This window comes from Ammospiza nelsoni, chromosome 11, assembly GCF_027579445.1.
Source record: "Ammospiza nelsoni isolate bAmmNel1 chromosome 11, bAmmNel1.pri, whole genome shotgun sequence".
Classification (NCBI taxonomy): Eukaryota; Metazoa; Chordata; class Aves; order Passeriformes; family Passerellidae; genus Ammospiza; species Ammospiza nelsoni.
Window position 1 is genome coordinate 8,728,739 of NC_080643.1, and position 20,038 is coordinate 8,748,776.

The following is a 20,038-nucleotide window of genomic DNA, read 5'->3' on the forward strand; positions in this document are numbered from 1 at the left end:
CCTATTTAATTATTTTTAAACAATTTAAAAGTTGCTTTAGCAGCAACCAAAGACCACAGGTTTAGGAGATAAGAAAAAGAGATGATGCTTCACATGTGCAGGTCACACACACCATGGTTCCTGAGAGCCAGGACTAAAACTGAATGCAGTGAAGCAATGAAAAAGACTTTTCTGTCTCATTAGCAACATCCTTATCAGCACAGATGCCAACATCCCACTCAGAACAAGGCAGAGGTGGTGCTTGGATGCATTTCTCTGATACCAGGTATCTGCTGGGGTTGCCACACTGGGAGGTGTTCCCTGTGGCACTGGTGTGGTCAGTCAGCTCCTCAGTGGGGGTGAGATCTCCTCCAAACCTGTTCTTCAGGTCAGGTTTACAAAACATCTTCCCACCCCTTTGATGCTGACAACAACAGCTCCCTGCTGCCCTACCATGGCAGGTTGTGTACTTCATTTCCTGGCATAAACCTTTCAAAGCAACAAATCTTCTCTACACCTTTGGTTAGACATGAGACCAGGGCACTCATGCAGGACTTTGTAAAATGCTTTATCAACCTTTCCCAGCCCCGGCAGTGAGATTTCAATGGGCTGTGCCCCAAAACTGCTGACAGTGATCACACACCTCCTTCCATGCGTGGATGCCAATGGTAGCTGTTCATTGTGACAGTTTCTCTTCTGTGGAAGAGAGTAAGAACCAATCACTTCTGCTCTTTAAAGATAAAAACCTTTTAGCTATGCTCTAACTGCTCCATTGCCTGGGATTTCTCCAACTGCCAGAGTTTTCAATACCAGCTTTGCTCTTTATCCAGGTCATGCTGAGATCTCTTCTCCTATGCACTCACTCCTGAAGTGCTCCTACATAATTTGCTGCAGTGAAATTTCCTGTCAAGGAACATTTACATTTTACTGCCTGATTTACTCCTCATGACTGCCTCAGAAATGGGAAGTTCTGGTTTCCTTCCTCAAGCCAGTGGTACCCTCAGACTGGCCCTGGCTGAACACCCCTTCCCAGGAATTCGCCTCTGCCTATCCTAGGTGTTCTCCATACTTAGATCATTTCCCAAAATGATCTAAAACTGCCACAGACTGAAACTTCATCAACTTTGTGTTGATGAAAGCATTATATGAAATCTTGAATTCATCATGATACTGGTGAGATCCAGCCCAATGAAAATGGGCAAAAATGCAAAATTATCAGCAACATAATAATGAGAGAGTGTTCCAACACACCATAATCAGGTGCTCTTGTGGGTTTTGTTGGTTCTCATCACAGCCCATGAGATCTCTGGGCTTCCACAGGCACTCGGAGCCGAGCTGGGTGTGCGGCTCTGGTGGCTCTCCAGCTCAGACCTCACTAACACAGACTGGCAATGACCTACTCAGGCAGCACCTGAGCCTGCCCAAATATAAACCTGCATGAACATCAGGCTGCAAAGAGATTCAGGGACAGGCTTTTTCCAATCTGTCATCCCTCACCCTCCCTTCAGGAGACCCAGACCCACCCGCTGAATTACAAACAGCAGTCAAGAAGCACAAGGCCGAGCACTTCTGACTCCAGCAGAAGGAAATGTAAGAACAAATGGAAAAATCCCACAGAGCACTTCAGAAGGATGTACTGCCTCCCCACCACTTATGACCCCAAGTCACTGTGGGATGTGACACTGTGCAGTACAGAGCAGAAACTGGCACATCCCCAGGACACCCTGTCACTCTGGGAGTGGATGGAGCCACATGACATCTTTAATACACCAGAGTGATCCCGAACACACCGTCCACTGCCCGAGAGCCACTCACTGCATTGCAGCTGGCTGCTCTCATTGCCTGCTGCTCCTCGTGGCTGCGGGGCTTGGTTCAGCAAACTCAGCTTCAGGCTTAAAATTATCGTTACCCAAAACTACATGCGATGTCCCAACATTTGCTTAACTTCCCATATTAAAGCAAGCCTTCTGTAATGTGAACCCCAGGCGTTGTACCCCGCTCATTCCCAGACAAAGCAGTTTCCAGTGTGGGTCGCAGCGGCAGCACAGGCCCATGGATGGGCCGTGCCCAGGGGGGATCCTCTGCTGGATTCCTCTCCCGTCAGGCTCACCCTGCTGCAGCCATGGTCAGAGGGGTGTGAGGGATGTGAGCTCCCATCTCCTGCCCAGCAGGGACAGGCTCAGTACGGCCGGAGGTGAGGGAGCCCATCCCGTGTCAGGCTCCCTCGGGCCCCCGGCACAGCCCTGCTCCCCGGCCCTGCAGCCCGAGCTGCGGGAAGGGCTGAGGGCAGTGCCCTGACACAGCTGGGGAAACGCTGAGCACGTCAAAACCCCAGGCAAGGAGCAGCGCCAGACCCAAGCGTGCTGCTCTCCACCCGGAGCGGGCTACGAAAACAATAAACCAAAATTAAAAACACCAGAAGAAGGGCAGGGTGTCCATTAGGGGACAGAGCTGGAAGAGCAATCTCCAAGGTGCCAGCTGCCTTTAGCGGATACAAGCAGCCCCGTTTGGAAGCGCTGAGCCCTCCGAGCGCTGTGGGATTTTCCTGCCTGCAGAGGTCAGCGCTCCCCGGAACACCCGCGGCGCCGGCTCGGGGGGCAAGGTCCCCGCACAGGGCTCGGCAGCCGCGGCCCAGGCAGGAGGCAGCAGCCGGACGGCTCCACGGAGGACGCCTGAGACGAGGTACGTGGGGGACTCCGTTTGCACGGAGAGAAAGCAATCGCGTTTTCCTCCCGGAGGCGCGCGGAAGAGGAAGCTGAGGCCCAGGCGGCCCCGGTGCCCAGCCCCGCACTCCAGTGACGGCTCAAGGGCAGTCCCCGGTTACCCCGGCCGTGGGTGCCCGCCGCGCTGCCCCGGGGCTTTTCTCCCTGCACCAAGACACCTTGAACTAAAGACCTGAATATCAGAAAAAGCAGGAATTAATAACACATTTGCAGTGTTTTCCAGAGTTTGTATTTCTTAAAGTAATCTGATGCTTGGAAAGGCAACAGCCTCTTCAAAGGAAAAATCTGATTTGTTTTCTACTCACTTCGGTTTTGTTTTTACTAGTGTCCTGCGACCAGTCTCACTAACATGGGTTAGGGGTTGAGCCCCAAGGACAGAGGTAGCACAGGCAAGGCCACCAGTGCCTGTGAGTCCTGAGCCAGAAACTCCTGTAAACATTAACACATAGCAGTGGGATATTGCAGCATTAACTTTTCATAGAATACTGGGGACAGACTGGGAAAAGAAAAATATTTATGTTTTAAAAGATGTCATAAAACCTGCAATTTGAGTTCCTATAAATCTCCACTGTCCATTGCAATGAGGAGTGCCTTAATATTCACACAACCCTTGTGCAGGTGCAACATCTTGGCCAACCTACCAAAACCATCCTTGCTGTGCCAACGCCTCCATCAGGCATCCAGTGACGGGTGCCAGTGCCAGAGGAGCCCTGTCCCTTTGCAGAGCAGCGCAGGCTCCGGGATGGCTCTGCTGGAGACCAGCAAGCACTGTCAGGGCTCAGTGCTCGGCAGCGTGAACCCCGACCTCGGCAGCGAGCGGCAGACGGCCTCCTTCTGTGTGGAGAGGCTCACGGCCCTGCTGGACGGCGGCGCCGAGCAGACACGGATTCGGAGGGCAGTGGGTGAGTGACCCTCAGACAAGGCCCTGCTGGGGGCTGGCACAGGCCATGCCTGTGTCCTGCTGCTCCTTTGCAGCACAGTGGGGTTTGTGCTCCTGGGCATTTGCTTATCCCCCATCTCTTTAAAAAGTGGGAGTGTGGAGCTGGAGTCTTCTCTTCATGTAAATCAATGCAACTCCTCCGCAGCCACTCCTGCTGTCTGAAGCTTTTCCTCCTCCCTGCTCCCATCCCCTGTCTCTGGCAAGACTGGTTAAACTGGAATACAAGAACTGGGGGTCGAGGATCCATGTGTGAGGGCAATGCGTGCAGGGGCTGGTGCTGCTGTGCAGAAATGCACATCACGTGTGAACCACAGCCAGCTTTGCTCCTTGGCACATTGGGCTCATCCAGGTGGGGAATTTCATGCGTGGGTTGGCTCAACCAGGCTGAGCTGCTCTCACTCGTGATGGGTGTGCCAAAAAATGACTGTTGCTCAGGAGAAATAGAGGGAAAAAAACTCTCACTGTTGTCTCTCTAACTGCATCCACACTTACCAGAGGAAAACAGCACAGCCACTGGGATTGCCCTCTTCACAGTGCCACTGGAGTTCAGTATAACCTTCCACATCAATAGATTCAAGGTTTTAAGGCAAAATGGACAAGGGGAGTGTTCAAACTGACACAGAAATAGTGACTATGAGTTGTTGTGTAACAGTGCCATGGGCTGGTAACATCCTGAGCCGGACACCCAGCAGGCTCCAGCCATAATCTACCCTCTGGCTAATGCAGCTCACCACAGCCTGGTCAAAATGCAGCTCACCACAGCCCTTACTGCCCTCACAGCAGTTGGAGGCAGAGGGATCCTTGGCACCTTGGCATCTTCTGCCAGAAGTCACCTCTCCCCCCCCGACCAGGGAGGGTGCCTTACCCTGCAGGGTCACCATTTCCACTGAACCACCATTTCTCTCTCTCAGGCCCACTCAGTTCCCCTTGTGCTTCCCCAAACCCGCTGCTTTTCAGACTTAGATGTGACAGCCATGGGAGCCAGAACTGGCAAAACAAAACCTGCCTGCAAGCACCCTAAAAATCACAGCATCAGGATCCATGAGTCCAGTCCTGCCTGCTCTTCCTGAACGTGGCTCAAGGCACTGCCTGCACTTCCCCAGCCCCAGGAGAACCAACTGTTCTGTGTTGCTTTGCAGTGGAAGCCATCGAATCTGACCCTGTATTTAGCAGAGAAAATCAGTATTTCCAGACCCAGAATGAGAGGTACGAAGCAGCAGTCAGGAAGGCTGTTCATCTCCAGAAAAAGATGCATGAGATGGGATGGACTGAGAATGGACCTGAATATAAGTACATTTACAGGTGATTTCATTTTTTTTTCTATGTACAACTAATTTTTTTTAAAGAATCAGCTTTAGCAAATGCTGGGAAAGGCTAACAGCTTACAGATGAGGTTTGGATAAAAATGTGCTGCAGGTTTTTACTTCAGCATCACACTTGGGAAAAGAGAAAATGGGGGTACACGACTGGAACTTCTCAGAGAGCAGCACATGGGTACAGTGTGATAGATCAGGCAGTTCACAACCACAACATGAGATTTCCACTTCAACAATCTCATTACTTGTGCTGCAGCTCACATACCATCCCTTAGACATTTTTAAATGTATAACTAGAATTGGAAGTGGTGCTGTTTCAGTTCCATTACTGACTTCTAAATAAATTAAATATTACATTTTGTGTATCTAGAAAACACATATTTTATTAAAGGAAAAAAAAGGAAAAAACTCACCTTAGTTTGTAGGTAAATGAGAATAAAGTGTTTTCACAGTCCTTTGCTTTAAAAGTTTTCTCAACACTTCATGTGGGGTTGAGCTCCACATTTCCATTGCTTGCCCCTCCTTTCCCCTTTGCTCAGTCAGTTCCTGGCTGGCTGTTGCCCAGGGCACACTGTCTGCTTGGTGGGGTCACATTCCCAGTAGGAAGGTGCAAGTTCAGAAGTGTCACTCTGAAGGGCAAAGCTTGTCCCTTACACTGCACTTCTGACACCCAGAGCCAATTTTTGGCATTTCATAGACTCATAGCACAGTTAGAGTTGGAAAGAACATTTAAAGGTCATCTAGTCCATCTAGCCTTCTGCAATGAGCAACAACATCTTCAGCTAGATCAGGTTGCTCAGAGCCCTGTTCAGCCTGACCTGGAATGTTTACAGAGAGGGGGCATCCACCAGCTCTGTGGGCAACCTGTGCCACTGTTTCACCATGCTCACTGAAAATGAGCTCTTCATTATGTCTAGTCTAAATCTACCTTCTTTTAGTTCAAAACCATCACCCCTTGCCCTGTGGTAGCAGCCCTGCTAAAAAGTTGACCCCATCATATGAAAGATCATTTTTTATGCTGAGCCCTTCACCACTTACAGCGAGCAGAACTAATGAAGGGGGAAATGTGCCATGAAGAGCTCTTGGACCTGATCATTATATTCCCATTAAAAAGCAGCTCTCCACTGCTCCCTCAGAACAAAGCTGTGCTTTTATCAGGCCCCCTGATGCCAAAGGCTGCAGCAGGACCAGCCCTGGGCTGTCCCATTTGCTGGATGAGGAGCAGAGCTGTCTGGCAGGGCAGCTCTTGCCTGATGGAGCTGCAGGTGAGCACCAAGCTCCTATGACAGAACCCTGGCTCCCAGTGCCAGGCACAGTGAATCACTCATACAATTTAAAATCCAGCTTTTCAAATCGCAGCTAAAGGAACATTATTTCTGGCCAGGCTGCCAAGGATTCATTAAGTCATTTTCTGTTAATCAAAGCAATTTTCCTTTAACTTCTTTGTTCGTATTTCCCCCCCACACTGTTTCAGTATGATTAATTCTCTCTCAGGGCCAGTATTAAAGAAAGGTCAGAGTCATTTGTTAACAACAGAAGGTATCTATGTGAAAGGAGATGCTCTCTAGAGCATTGCAGTAAAGCAATGTGCTAACATCCACTCAGCTGCTGAGAGCAGCACAGGCACTCAATTGCACATGTACCTGTATCTGTGAGGTGATTCAACCATGATCTGAGGAATCCCAGGAAGAGGGGTATAGTTATATTCCTCATGTTTTCTTATTATTTCTCACACACTAAAAAAGCTTAAATAAATTTCTCATTTGCACCATGGAAATCACTGTACCCAAGTTCCCATACACCTTTCTGGTGTTTCTGGAATAGTGCTTTTTAATGTATGCAGATGGTGATGGTGAAGGACCAGAGGTTACTTGGATGTATTTTCATTTTTCTACAAGAAAATAACATCTGAATTTGGGACAAATCTCCATGAACCCAGTATTGTTCACTGACTGCAAAAGGCAGCAAACAAACAGCAAAAAGCACAACAACAAACCAAACATACCATGGTATTTCTCCAGAATGGGAATGGGAAGGTTCAGGAGATCCAGGTCCCAGATACCTACATGTGTAATTCAGTCTAATATGCCTCATAGGAAATTGCTAGGGTTTGGGGTTTTTCAAGTAGGGTGCTGTTTTGTTCTTTCTTTTTAGTTCAGCTTCAAAATCTGACTTAAATAATCAAGAAAAAAAAATCCTCTGAAGTAAAATAAAAATATGAAATGCTCACAGAGTGTCAGGAGCTCTGGAGCTGGGTTGTGCTTTTAGCTCAGCATCTGCTACTCAGAACAGATAATTCCTTCAAGACCAAGTGAAATGAGCAAGCAACACATATGCAAACTCTGTTATGACAAAAAGAGACAAAAGCAGCTTGGAAGGGCACTCTTCCTGCAACACTGTGCTGATGCTGGGTGCTGGGCAAGGTATGACAAGGCAGAAAGCAAAAGGCAGCAGGTGGTACTGTCTGGTGACCGCTGCAGTGCCACTGCCTCATTCATCACATGCCTGGGACTCCATCCCCTGAAACGCTGCCCTTGTGCCTTCTCTGCAGGGCACTGTCGGGAGATGTCGCGTTCCTCCTTCACCGCGTCTTCATGAGAAGCATTTCAGTGCTGGGCTCGGACAGACAGATTGCCAAGTGGATTCCTCTCGCCACCCAGCACAAGCTCATTGGGAGCTACGCCCAGACTGAACTGGGGCACGGTAAGGCTGCAGGGAAAACAGCTTTTCTCTATGACACAAGCCTGCAGCCCAGATTCCCATGGGAATTTGACTCCACACTGTCCATCCTTTACTGGGATGGGGGTGGTTGGGTTCTCATTCGTGGTTCTCATTAGAAGGGTAACCACAAAACCCTGATAGTACCCACGGCCAGCTTCCAGGGATCCTTTGCTCTCTCCATCCCTGTGATATACCAGGAAATAGATACATAGATAAATACTTTTTTAATTTCTTTTTTTAAAGGCACTTATCTTCAGGGTTTGGAAACAACAGCAGTCTTTGATACTGCTACTCAGGAGTTTATACTGAACACACCAAAGATCTCTGCCATGAAGTGGTGGCCTGGAGACAGTAAGTACCACACAAAATATCTTGGGTTTTGCCTCCTTCAGTTACTCCATCTACCCTGGTTAAGTTCAGTGTTTGAGGGTCCAGGTGCTAGCAGAAGACTTCAATAAAAGATACTCACATGGACAAGCAAGTAAGAGAAAGGAGGTTGTCCAAGTTCAAAGGCCACAAAGGAGCCACCATCATCTACAAAAACCTTTGGGTTGCAGGCTGAAGAACTTCACTCGGGAAAGCTTTTACTCTGCAGGAATAAATCTTCTTTTTAAATAATACTCAGACAACCAAAAACTGCAGGGAGGTCATCAGCATAAAGGATTTGAGTCATCAGACAGTCTCAGCATAAAGGATTCAAGTGTGAAATTCTTTGCTCCCTTCAGGAAGGTATTTCACAGAAAATAACTGGAGTCACTGTAACAGCCACAGCACTTCCCACTCTCACCACTACTATTAGCTCAAACTGTTTATTTTTTCTCATATTCTGTTACAAAACTGTTAATCCAAGCCTCATGGGCAGCAAAAGAGGCAGAATGATGGTGCAACTTCTGAGCAGGCTGATTTAGGTTGTGGTGACCCATACCTAAGACCCAACACATAATTAGTACTCATCTCTCTTAACTGTGTTTGTGCTGTGCCTTGTCTTAAGGGAATGGGGCTGTTTTTCTTCTCACAGTGGGAAGATCAGCAACCCACACAGTGGTCTTTGCCCAGCTGTACATCCATGGGAAGTGCTATGGCATCCATCCCTTCATTGTGCAGATACGCAGCCTTCAGGACCATTCCCTCTGCCCAGGTAAATAACCCCAGACACTGCAGCACTTGTGCACGTGCTCTGCCTATTTTGTCCTTAAATGTTTTCTAAAACATTGGGCCCAGGGCAAGTTATAATTGCCAAAACCAAGCCAAGAGAGATAGCCAAGGTGCAGTTATCATTAACCCCAACCTTTTGATCTGAAGGGAAATTTAACATATCTTCACCATGTCCAGACCAAGCCCTTGACATTACCAGAAGCCTGGGTTGCTCTGAGCACCTCTGCATTAACACCTCAGTTCTGACCCCAGCCCCAGCCAGCACAGATCCATCTGTCAATGGATCATGGAAACAAACTACTACAAGGCATTCTAATGCCTGTTTCACCCCTCGGGCAAGATCATCCATGCTGGGGAAGAAGCAGAGCTGACCATGCCCTTCTTTGGGGGTCCCCATCCTGACACAAAATGGGGAGGAAAAAGTTCAAGTGGAAGCAAGCAGGCTGTGTTTTCTCCTGCTGCAGGCGTAACTGCAGGAGACATCGGTCCCAAAATGAATTTTGAGCACATTGACAACGGCTACCTCCTGCTGAAGAACGTGCGCGTCCCCAGGGAGAACATGCTGAGCAAGTTTTGTGAGGTATGTGTGGACTCACATCACAAACTTGCTGTCAGACTCTCATTCCACAGCCAGAGAAGCAACAGGGAATTGTCTAAATTTGGGACAAAAATCTTCCTTTGAGTGTCAGCAAGTCTCTGAGGTTTTACCAAGGGCAGAAGGTACCTGAATCCTAAATGAAAATCAGTGTCAAGAATTCCACATTCAGAAGCTGGGGATCATGGGGCAGGCAGAACCTACCTCTGCCACAAACAGTAAGAGTTTGTCTTTTCAAATGGATGTATTTCATCCATCATCCATAAAAGCATTGTTTACATTCAGTGAAGGATTTTTATATCCATTTTATTCCATGCATAGCAATTACACATCCACAGTAGTACTGACTAAGGCAGCACCTGACAGCCTCTCTCTACCCTAGGTTCGACCAGATGGCACCTATGTAAGACAGGGCTCCCAGCAGATCAATTATTTCACAATGACGTCCGTGCGCATTTCCCTCATTTCAGACGAGGTTCTGACTCCCCTCCAGAAGGCGTGCACCATCGCCATCCGCTACTCCGTGGTTCGCCGCCAGTCCAAGCTAAAGCCTGGGTAATGCCACACATCCCACTGGGAAGGGGACTGGACCCTGTGTTCCCCCACGCCAGTTTGTATTTCTTCTCCTCATCTTATCTTTCAGCCCATCACTGGCTGATTTCCTGGCCCAGACAGGGCATGATAAACATGCTTCCCCAGTATTTACATTAACGAGCTTCAGTCAAAGTACAAGAGAATGTTTACAGTTCTTTCCAAGATAAGTTTCATACTTTGAATAGGTCAGTGGCTCACACAGGCAACTTATTCTTTTATAACTGGCCTTCCCCTGTAATCCCATAACTGAGCAGAATCCAGACAAAATGGACAAGTTGCTGAATTCTTATTCCATAGTGCCCTACTAATGAATGCGACATTAAAATACCTTCAACCATCCAGAAACCTAATATTCAAACTTTAAGCACTGAATTGTATTCAGTGTTGAATCCCCATTATTTTTAAAGAAATAATTTTTTTTTGAACGGATTACAAAGATTTCCATTTAAATATCCTTTCAAAAGCAGAAAGATCCTAGTGAAAACACAGTTCAGTTCAAGCACAAACCAAACAGAAGAGCACAGCAGCTGAACTATTGTAGTAACCAATTCCAGCGATTGAAGTCCTAAATGTACCAACCACAGAAGTGAAAAAGAACATCCAAAAACAGCTCAGAAAACTTAAAATAATTCAGACTCAGATATTTTCAGGGAAACATTTCTATGCACAGGGCCACAAAGATTCTGTTTAAAAAGCCAAAGTTTATCAGGTGCAATGCCACTGCCTTTTCTGCAGCACCTAACAACTTGCTGTCCTTGAAGGCCTCACTCTCATCCTCTCCTGCAGTCCCTGTACTGCCTGACCACAAAGAGCCTTTTCTACACTGTTAGGCTTTTTAGGGGTTGTTTCTCCAATAGTTCAGCAAGCTGGACAGATTTGCTGCCACACTGTCAGCTCAGTCTTGTGCACACACTGCTTCTTGGTAATGAAAAACACTGTTTTCATTCTGCAGCAGGTGAAGTAACAGTAGCTATGCCCATGTCCATACTCCCCCTGCTTCATCAGCTGTCTTCCAACAGGGAACAAGAAGCAAAAATCCTTGACTACCAGACTCAGCAAGAGAAACTGCTGCCCCAGCTGGCAGCAGCCTATGCCTTTCATTTCACCAATGACTACCTGCAGGAGCTATTCGACAAGGGGTACAGAGAGATCCAGAGGAAGAACTTTGACATGCTGCCAGAGGTGAGCTGCAGCAGGATTAACTCATACAGCACTTCTGTTCCCTAAATGTTAAAGTATTGTAGCAAATTGGAGGAGCATTCCTCTCACCACTAGAGAACTGGAGAAAGAGGAAGCACTAATTGCTCCAATGACGTGTCCCAGATTTGCAACCAGTCAGCAGCAGCATTCACTGTACCACCCCAAACTTTTTGTTTTGGGAACCATTGCAGAGTGAAAAGTCCTTGAAAAGCATGTCCAGAACCTTGTTCCAAGTAGCTGGTGGCACAAAGTGTTATTACACAACTTCAGCTCCAGTGCGCATGCACATACATCTGAGCCAAAACCAAAAATGTGACTTTTTAAACAGAACAGAATATTTTGCAATTAAGTGCTTGAAATGAAAACACACTCTGAACAAAGGTGGCCAAAGCCAGAACTGGCTGAGAGAAATCCAAAATGCATAAACTGACTACAGTGTGCCCAGCAGGAGCATGTGCAGCATCCCAGAGAGACACCAAAGGTCAGGCTCAGGGAACTGGGTGCTACCAGCATTCAAAGGGGAACCTGACAGGGATTTCATGCCCAGATATTGCACAAAATTAAAAAAAAGGAACTTATTCTGAGGATTCCACTGGTAATACTCTGCTTTTTTTCTCCCTTTTTTAACAGCTCCATGCATTATCTTCAGGTTTTAAAGCCATGATCACTCAGCACTGCACAGCAGGAGTGGAGATCTGTCTCCGGGCCTGTGGGGGCCATGGCTACTCCCTACTAAGTGGACTGCCTTCCTTGTATACCAAAATACTTGCCTCTTGTATTTATGAAGGGGAAAACACCATTTTGCTCCTGCAAACTGCCAGGTAACAATTCAAATATGTTCATCTAAAAGCCTGCCCCCTCATTTATTCAGCCATTACCACTTCTTCTCCAAAACCAGTAAAACCAGCTACTCCTTTCTCACAGCACCATCTAAAAATACAGCTCAGGATATAAACTATTCATGCCTTCAGTCTAACAAGCATGGAAGTGTGTGGGAACTGGATTATCTCTTCTATTTTTGGTTTGGGGATGTATGCAGGTGCTGTTCTGCATAACCTCATTTTCCTCTTTGCCTGGTAGCACAGCAAAGGTATTGCTGTCAAAGTTTTGTGGGTAATGTTTTAAGCTACCAATGTGACAATGGTGCCATGTAATGCAATATTGGTAAAGTGGGCTTGATTCAGAGGAAGCAAAGTTGTGGGATGCTGAAAGTGGCTGAGTCATGCTCCAAGAACATCACATTCCTCCAAACACACAGACTCATGATTATCAAGAGTAGATGAAATACAGGGTAAAGAAACTACAGCTGCTTGAACTTTTAATAATGTTTGTTTTTACTAGAAGGAGAAAACCAGGGAACTTCCAAGGGTCAGAGCACCACATAGCTCTGTGCTGCCATGCAGACATTTTTGCACTCATTACTCCTTTTTGCAAGATCAACAGCAAAGTCAAGAGAAATGCTGTACCCTTTTCATTCCAGACCTGATCAGTCTAGCTCATAGCAGAGGTACCAAAAAACTAAGGGAGTGGGGAATGCTCCTTGTAAACTCTCTGCAAGGGTCTCATGTGTTAACATAATGTGACTGTGTGTTGGGGATCACAGAGGGTAAGACCAAATCACCATTAAAGCTCCAGAGCACTGAGAACTCAGGTTGCAAAGTTGATAATGTATCTAATCACTACACTGCTGAGACTGCCAATAGCCACAGCAAGTTTCTGCTGAAAAAAATATCATTATGGATTGCTGTAGTGTTTGATAAGGCAGACAGACTCACCACAGATCAGGTTACTGTGAGTAACATACAAAACAAAAGGTCATTACTTGTTCAAGTCCATTCTGGGCCACTCATGGGATGGGTCACACCTTGCTGCTCCTCACCTGAGCCCACTTTACTTTTTGCATGTCTGTTTGCTGCAAGATCAGCACCATGCCCTGCTCTGACTGTTACCTCTTCCCAGGTTCCTGATTAAGTGCTTCATGGCAGCCAGTGCTGGCCAGCCTGTGCCACCATCTGTCACTTATCTGGCTGCAGTGAAACATGGGAAGTGTCCAGCCAAGAACAAGTTGGATTTTCTCAGTCCAGATATTTACACTGAGGCCTATCAACATGTGGCAGTCAGGTCAGTACAGAGGATGGGACACAGAATTTCTCTCTTTGACATCAGAAATGTGTTAAGAGCTCGGCTTCTTCCTTGCTTTAAAGGGAGGTAAAATAAAATAAGTTAAACTACGTTTGGTGCCATCTGTTCCTGAAAAGGAAAGGAAGGCTACACAGGGTTAACAGCCATGTCAGATGTTCAGTATGAAGCTTCCACACTCAGAAATTTTTAAGCTATGTGCTACCAAACAACTACATTTCACAGAGTTGGTGGCACTATTAAAGTAAGTCCCAGACCACATCACTGAGTTGCTATCCAGTAAAATATTTATTGGACCCTGGGAAATTCTATTGAAATCTTAAAATTTCACATACCTGAGAAATTGATGTTTATTTTCAGTTTACACCACAGCAAGAACAGAGCCCCTCATTCTGTCTGTAGCCTTTTAACTACACACATTAAGCAACTCAACATAAATAAAAATCATAGCATGAGTGGTCTCAGAATTATGTACACAGTTATGGGCTGTATAGGTGCCACCTCTGAAAGTCAGGGAAAAAGACAACCCTGCTGTCATTGAAACCAGTGTAAAAACAGCCACTCATCAAAAAGCTTCCTCAATGGGAACAGGATTTGAATCCCTGTGTAGAAAAGGGAAATATAATGTGACAGCAGTCCAGTATTACTGTTTGTTTTGCAAACTCTCCTTACACACACACAACCCAAGAAAGGCTCAGCCAAACCCTGGAAGCTGAGAAGGCAGAAATCCTTCAGGACCAGGGTGGTCTGGGTTCTTCTCACAATTTATGCCCAGATTTTGCATAATCTAAGTTCACTCCTACTGAGTGTGGGTAACTCCAGATGTCAGAAATGCCACTTTGCACTTCAGTCACACACAACTCCTGAGTGCAAATTCATGCATGTGGGATGCACATACAAAATGCTTTGTGCTTTTTCCATTTTCCAGGCTCACAAGCAGCACAGCAGCAAAGCTACAGGACTTGATCCAGTCTGGAGTCAAAAAGCATGATGCATGGAACCAGTGCACAGTGCAGCTGGTGCAGGCTGCAAAGGTTAGCAAAATTTATCTGCTTATCTGATGTTTGTCTTTATGAAACAATATGCAACAGAAATGGCATGATTAGCTTAAAGCCTCAGTGCTGTTTATTGTTTCCTGTTGGCATCTAAGAGACAGCACAAACACTGGCACTGTGGTCTGCATGGTGGAAAAGTTGTATTAAGAAGCAATTCCTTACCTGAAAAATTTGCTGTCTGTAATAGGCCAGGTAGAAAAAGACTAGGAGAAATGAAAGGGGGAAAATATACATTCACAGTTAGGCTGCCACTACTGGCAGAATCAGACCTCCCATATCCTGCAACAAAACCCCATCTCCAGCCAACACTCATTTTTGTATAAGAATCCAGCGTTTCTGGTGCCCAGAGGAGTCTTCCACTCCACTGCAAGCTGGTGGAGTCACAGCAAAGGATGAAACATGCCTGGTACTTCTTCCATCTGGTGGAAAGACAACTGCAGGGAAAAGAGTGAAAACCAGTGATAAGTGCAATGTTAACTACTGCTGAAAGATAAATCAAATTTATAAGAGATGCTTTCAACTGAAGTAGCATTGGGACAGCAGCATTTGTTCCCTAAAACAAGTGTGAATTAGTACAGAATTGAGCAGAAAAGAGGGGAGAAAAGCCCTAAATATTAATGAAAACTAGATCTGTTGATAGTGCTGTATCTCCAAAAACCAAAAAAATTTTTAATATGCAATTAAAGTGCAATTCCACTACAGTTATGGTGAAGGCCTTCCCTTCCCATCCACAACTTATTTTAACACCATTTAGCATCCCATCCACAAATTTTAACGTTAACTATTTCTGAAGAGCCTAACATAAGCAGAGGGCTGGCTGTGGTATCATCAGCACTGCTGGCAGACTCTTCAGAAAATGGGATCCAGGCCCCCAGAGTCTCTTAAGTATTTCAAGGGCAGGAAAAGTCTCCAAACCCCTTGAATTTTCCCCATAACTTTAAAATTTTGATATACTGCTGCCTTCTTGGGGCAATTCTGTATTTACTTCTTATTCTATACCTTCCCTGGAGATTTACCCACACATCTGGCATGGCAGCTCTCTGAACTGACCCCTGCCAGCTCTCAGCTGAGTGGCTCAGACACTGGGCAGACTCCACTCAGGTTAATTGTTTGAGTTAATTGCTTGAGTGCCCACTCAGGGCCACTCAGCTTCTCAGGCAGGTTCTGCACTCCATACTGGCCTCCACCTCTGCTGCTTCACCAGGAAAAGCAGCAGTGCAGGTGTGCCATGCTTACACCTGCAGCTGGAAGGGAACTCAGCAGTGGGGGAATGAACCCACACAGATCCCAGCACCAACAACCACTCCCAGCAGTGTCAGTGTAGCCAGAATCAGCCTAATTAATTCATCTCTGCACCTCTGATAATATTCTAATATTCTATTGTGGGTCAGACATTCTGCTGGTGTGTGACCCCAAAATTACCAGTTTACTTAAAACCACAAAAGTGGGAGGTAAATCTGGTTGTCCTTCTGACAATGGTGTTTCCAGAGCTGAAGCCTTGTGGACACTGATCCCAAGGTACCATGAGCCCAAGGTCTTCAACAGAAGTTTTCTCCTATTGATGTACAAGCAACATTCACTTACAACACGAGCACATTCCAATGTGTTTCCTTCACAGAAACTCTTTGGGATATTGATTAGAACTATTTAGAATAAGTATCAGCATGATTTCTGAAACAGTTTTATGGAGTTTACAAATACCATGGTGTTGACTGTTTACACATTCTGAATTCTGCTGTTGCTGTAAGCCATGAATGTGAAAGGCCTGGTCACCCAGCAAACAAAGGATACAGACTGGAGAAGTGCCAGGGAAATGAAAAGGTTTTATATTCTTTGCAAGAACATTTGAGTCATTTGGCCTACTAAAGTGTTTGAGGTGCATTCACTGTTGATTGCATTTGTTTTCCAGGCTCACTGCCACTACATTGCAGTGAAAAACTTTGCAGAAACTGTGGAAAAACTCGAGACCAAGGCTGGCATCCAGAAGATTATGAAACATCTATGTGACCTCTTTGCACTGCACGGGATCTTCTCAAACACAGGGGCCTTCCTGCATGATGGATACACATCTGCAGCTCAAATGGACATGGTCACTGCAGCCTACCTGGACCTCCTGGCTGTCATTCGGTGAGCTGCTCTGGCAGGACACACACAGCTCTCCAGTTTATCCCTGGGCTGGATATAAAAGGGTGCTGCTGTACCTATGGCAACATCTCCACAGTCAATTCACCTCATTCAGTGTTTATTTCCAGTGCCTGGCAGTACTAGAAATTGATTGAAACATCTACTCAGAGCTTGTTTTCGTGGTAAAACAGACCCCAGTGTCCTCTGCAATCTCTAAAGTTCTATAACATAAAGTCTTAAATTATAAATGAAGAAGTCATGAACACTTTCTACCATCTGCAGTAGAGTGAAAGCAGGAAAATATGTAGTCAGAGCACACTGGCAGGAGGCAGCCACAGCAACCCATCACACATTGCAAAATGTGCTCAAGCCACAGCTAATACAGCCTCCTCTGTTGCCATGGCTGAGCTGCAACTGGTACCCAAACAATCCTGCCTACAGCTACTTCAGATGCATCTGCTCTACACCATTTATTACCAACTCTGTGAATTCTGATTTAAGGTTTTCCCTTACCACAGCACTCACAGAGGCTTTTTGACAAAGGGTTCAGCTTTTTGTTTAGAACATAGTTACTTATGGTGCAGAGGAGTTGCTACTGTATCTAAAATTCTACCTAAAGCATCGGGAAAGAAACAAGAACACACTATAAGCAAGGGCTGAGCCAAACAACAAAGGTTTTCAGAACTGATAACAGAATCGGAATTAAGTGACATTAATTTTAACATAACATTTTCAAAAGCCTAACATGTTGTCTTTGGAATTCATTGCAATTTCTGTGTTAGTCCATGCCTTGTTAACTGGATTCAAGAATGGAGTATTTATATATTTACAGCTAGTAGAAAGGATATAACCACTTCCTGGTCTGTAGCAAAAACCCAGCCTTTCCCAAACCCTTTCAGCTCTTCCCCAAAAGGAACTGGAAGATAGGAATGCTGACATTTGAGCAAACCTCTTTGCATCCTGGTACCTCAGGTGTGAGGTACAGCCAGCACAACTTCCGACACCCAAGAATGATGGAAGGATGAGGAAAAAGAAACCATCTCCTGCTTAGGAGGTGCTGCCTGTGCTCTCGTGTCCATACTGGACCCTGGACTAGATGGGCCCTTGGATGGGTCAGGGTTGTTTTGCACTTACAGATAGGAATAGAAGAGCTCAGCATTTCATGGTGAGATAATAGAAATACTGAAAGGTGGATGAAGGTTGAAGATCAGCAAAGCAACTTCACATCAATCTAGTGGGAACCTTATTCCATTTTATAAGACACACATACAGCATAAGAAAAATGAAAGAAAGAGAAAAATCAAAAGAACAAACTGGCAGAGACTACTGAGAAAAAATCTGACATGAGTCCTGAATTAGGGATGGAGCCCAGGTGATGGAGCCAGGGTGAAGACCCTGCAAACACCCACTCAGCAGTGCAGACAACTCAGGGCATTGGTAGAACATCACAGAATGACAAAATTATTAGGGTTGAAAGGGACCTCTGGAGATCATCTAGTCCAATCTCACTCTCAGGCAGGGTCACCTAGATATGCTCTGAGGAATCAGAACAAACAGGATTCCCCCCCCAGTAAAGACAAGAGGAAAACTGGCACGAGCTTTCCAGGAGACACCTGGAATCTGCCAAGTTTATCTTTGATTTATTTTCCCATCTTACAAAGCAGCACCTGTCAGTAACAGGAATGTCACTCCTGTGCTCTGTAGGAAGGATGCTGTGCCACTGGTGGATGCTTTTGACTTCACAGACAAGAGCCTGAACTCTGCTCTGGGCAGCTACGACGGGCAGGTTTACCAGCGCCTCTATGAGTGGGCTCAGAAATCACCCACCAACCAGGTAGGGATGAACTACAGCTGGGCAACCTCCAGGGCAGAAACTGCTTCTCTTCTAACAAAGCAATACAGACAAGAGACAAGAGCTTTTAATTCCTCTTTGTATCACATGGTACAGAATAAGCTAAAATTAAAGTCTGTTTATATATTATGGAACAGCACTAAATGCAGGGTATTTTCTATACACTAATGCTTTCTACTAGTGCAAAACTTGGGGTTTTAAATATGTTTAACCAGAAAGGGTATAAGTGTTAAACAAGGCAATTTGATCCTTCATGGTCTTTAGCACTTTGCTTTCTCAATTCATCCATACTGTGGAATAATGTAAAAATTTTGTGTGATGTAAATATGTATTGCTCTGTTTGAAAACTCATTTGGCCTTGAGTGGGATTTTTAGTGTGGTAATTTGTATCCCTTTGAAATTCCACACTTGAACACAAAATTTGCCTTCAGCAAACATTCAAGTCCAAGCATATTTTCTGAGGTTAAATAGTATGCTGTCCCCTTTGGGAGGAGTGTGGTGTGCTGGTTATGAAGGACAGCACATATTATAGGAAAAAAGTTCTTGCACATAGTTGAAGCAGCTGCTTGTTTGTTGGTTGTTTTTTAAGTAGTGCAGCTTTATGTGTTTCAGAGATTGTTCTTAAGAAAAAAAAAACAGCCTTTCCCTTCTTAATTGCCATTAATTCCCTTCCACATTCTCTTTCTGAGCAGATGAGCCCAGCCTACGAGAGGTATTTGAAGCCACTTCTGCACAACACGCTATCGAAATTATGAAGAACATGTTCAAAGTGAAGGGGACACATTTCCTCCTGTTCTTTGTGCAGCAGTACATTTATGAAGCATCAGTAATGACTAATCAGAATTAATAATCAGTTGCTTACTTGCAGTTACAACAAGTATGAAAGATTCTCAGCCAGCCATTTGCAATTAGACAGATGCCAACAGTGCTGAGTGCTGCTGTGAGACAATCCAGTCAGGAATGGTCCAGGGTTCACTGTTTTCAATCCTGAAGTGTCTTGACAGCATCAAAACTCTCATTTGACTTTCTTATTCTCTTTCTAAATCCACTATATGATGATTGAGGGGAAAAAAAAACCACCACCACACTGTGAACCCTCTCTCAGTGTGTAGTAGCTATATAGTGCCTTCAGAAAACCCAAAACAACCAACTTTACTGAAAAATCCATGGTGAAATCATGATTGTTTTTAGGAACAAGTTGTTCTCTTTGATCAGAAACTATATTAGAAAATGCATCTGTTTTGACAATTAAAATAGCTCTTGATTTGCTCAGTACTGGAATATTCCTGCCTAATGAAGATGCAGACAAAGCTGATGCCAGCTCCAGTCTGCAGAATTTACCTTCCCATTAATAGAGCTGCTCATTTCTATAAATCTTGAGCTCCAATAAAGTGTATTATTTGGAATACTGCTTCTCTAAATACTATACTTCATAATTATGGAAAGGGCAAGCTGATCCAGGCCAGTCATTAATTTGCTCATAAATTAAGTGTTGCAAAGAACATCTTGTGATTATAATTCAATGCCAGTTAACACAAATATTTCTTACCACGTGTCGCAAGAAAGAAACAACTTTTCCTGAGCTTCATCAGTTCTGCTTCTCTTCCCTCCTTCTTAGCAAGAATAAAGCTCTCACTGCTGCCTC

General features: G+C 45.3%; 1 protein-coding gene across 1 annotated transcript; it reads left to right on the plus strand.

Moving 5' to 3' along the window:
• Positions 1 to 2,385: 2,385 nt before the first annotated feature.
• On the plus strand, positions 2,386 to 19,799 carry ACOX2 (acyl-CoA oxidase 2). Its single transcript, XM_059479910.1, has 15 exons — positions 2,386 to 2,661; positions 3,321 to 3,604; positions 4,782 to 4,944; positions 7,510 to 7,661; positions 7,923 to 8,030; positions 8,698 to 8,817; positions 9,299 to 9,414; positions 9,812 to 9,984; positions 11,043 to 11,205; positions 11,854 to 12,044; positions 13,183 to 13,344; positions 14,291 to 14,396; positions 16,327 to 16,544; positions 18,246 to 18,375; positions 19,086 to 19,799. Exons 2-15 carry the CDS (start codon positions 3,445 to 3,447, stop codon positions 19,146 to 19,148), a joined length of 2,025 nt encoding a protein of 674 aa, XP_059335893.1. The 5' UTR covers positions 2,386 to 2,661; positions 3,321 to 3,444; the 3' UTR covers positions 19,149 to 19,799.
• Positions 19,800 to 20,038: the final 239 nt, after the last annotated feature.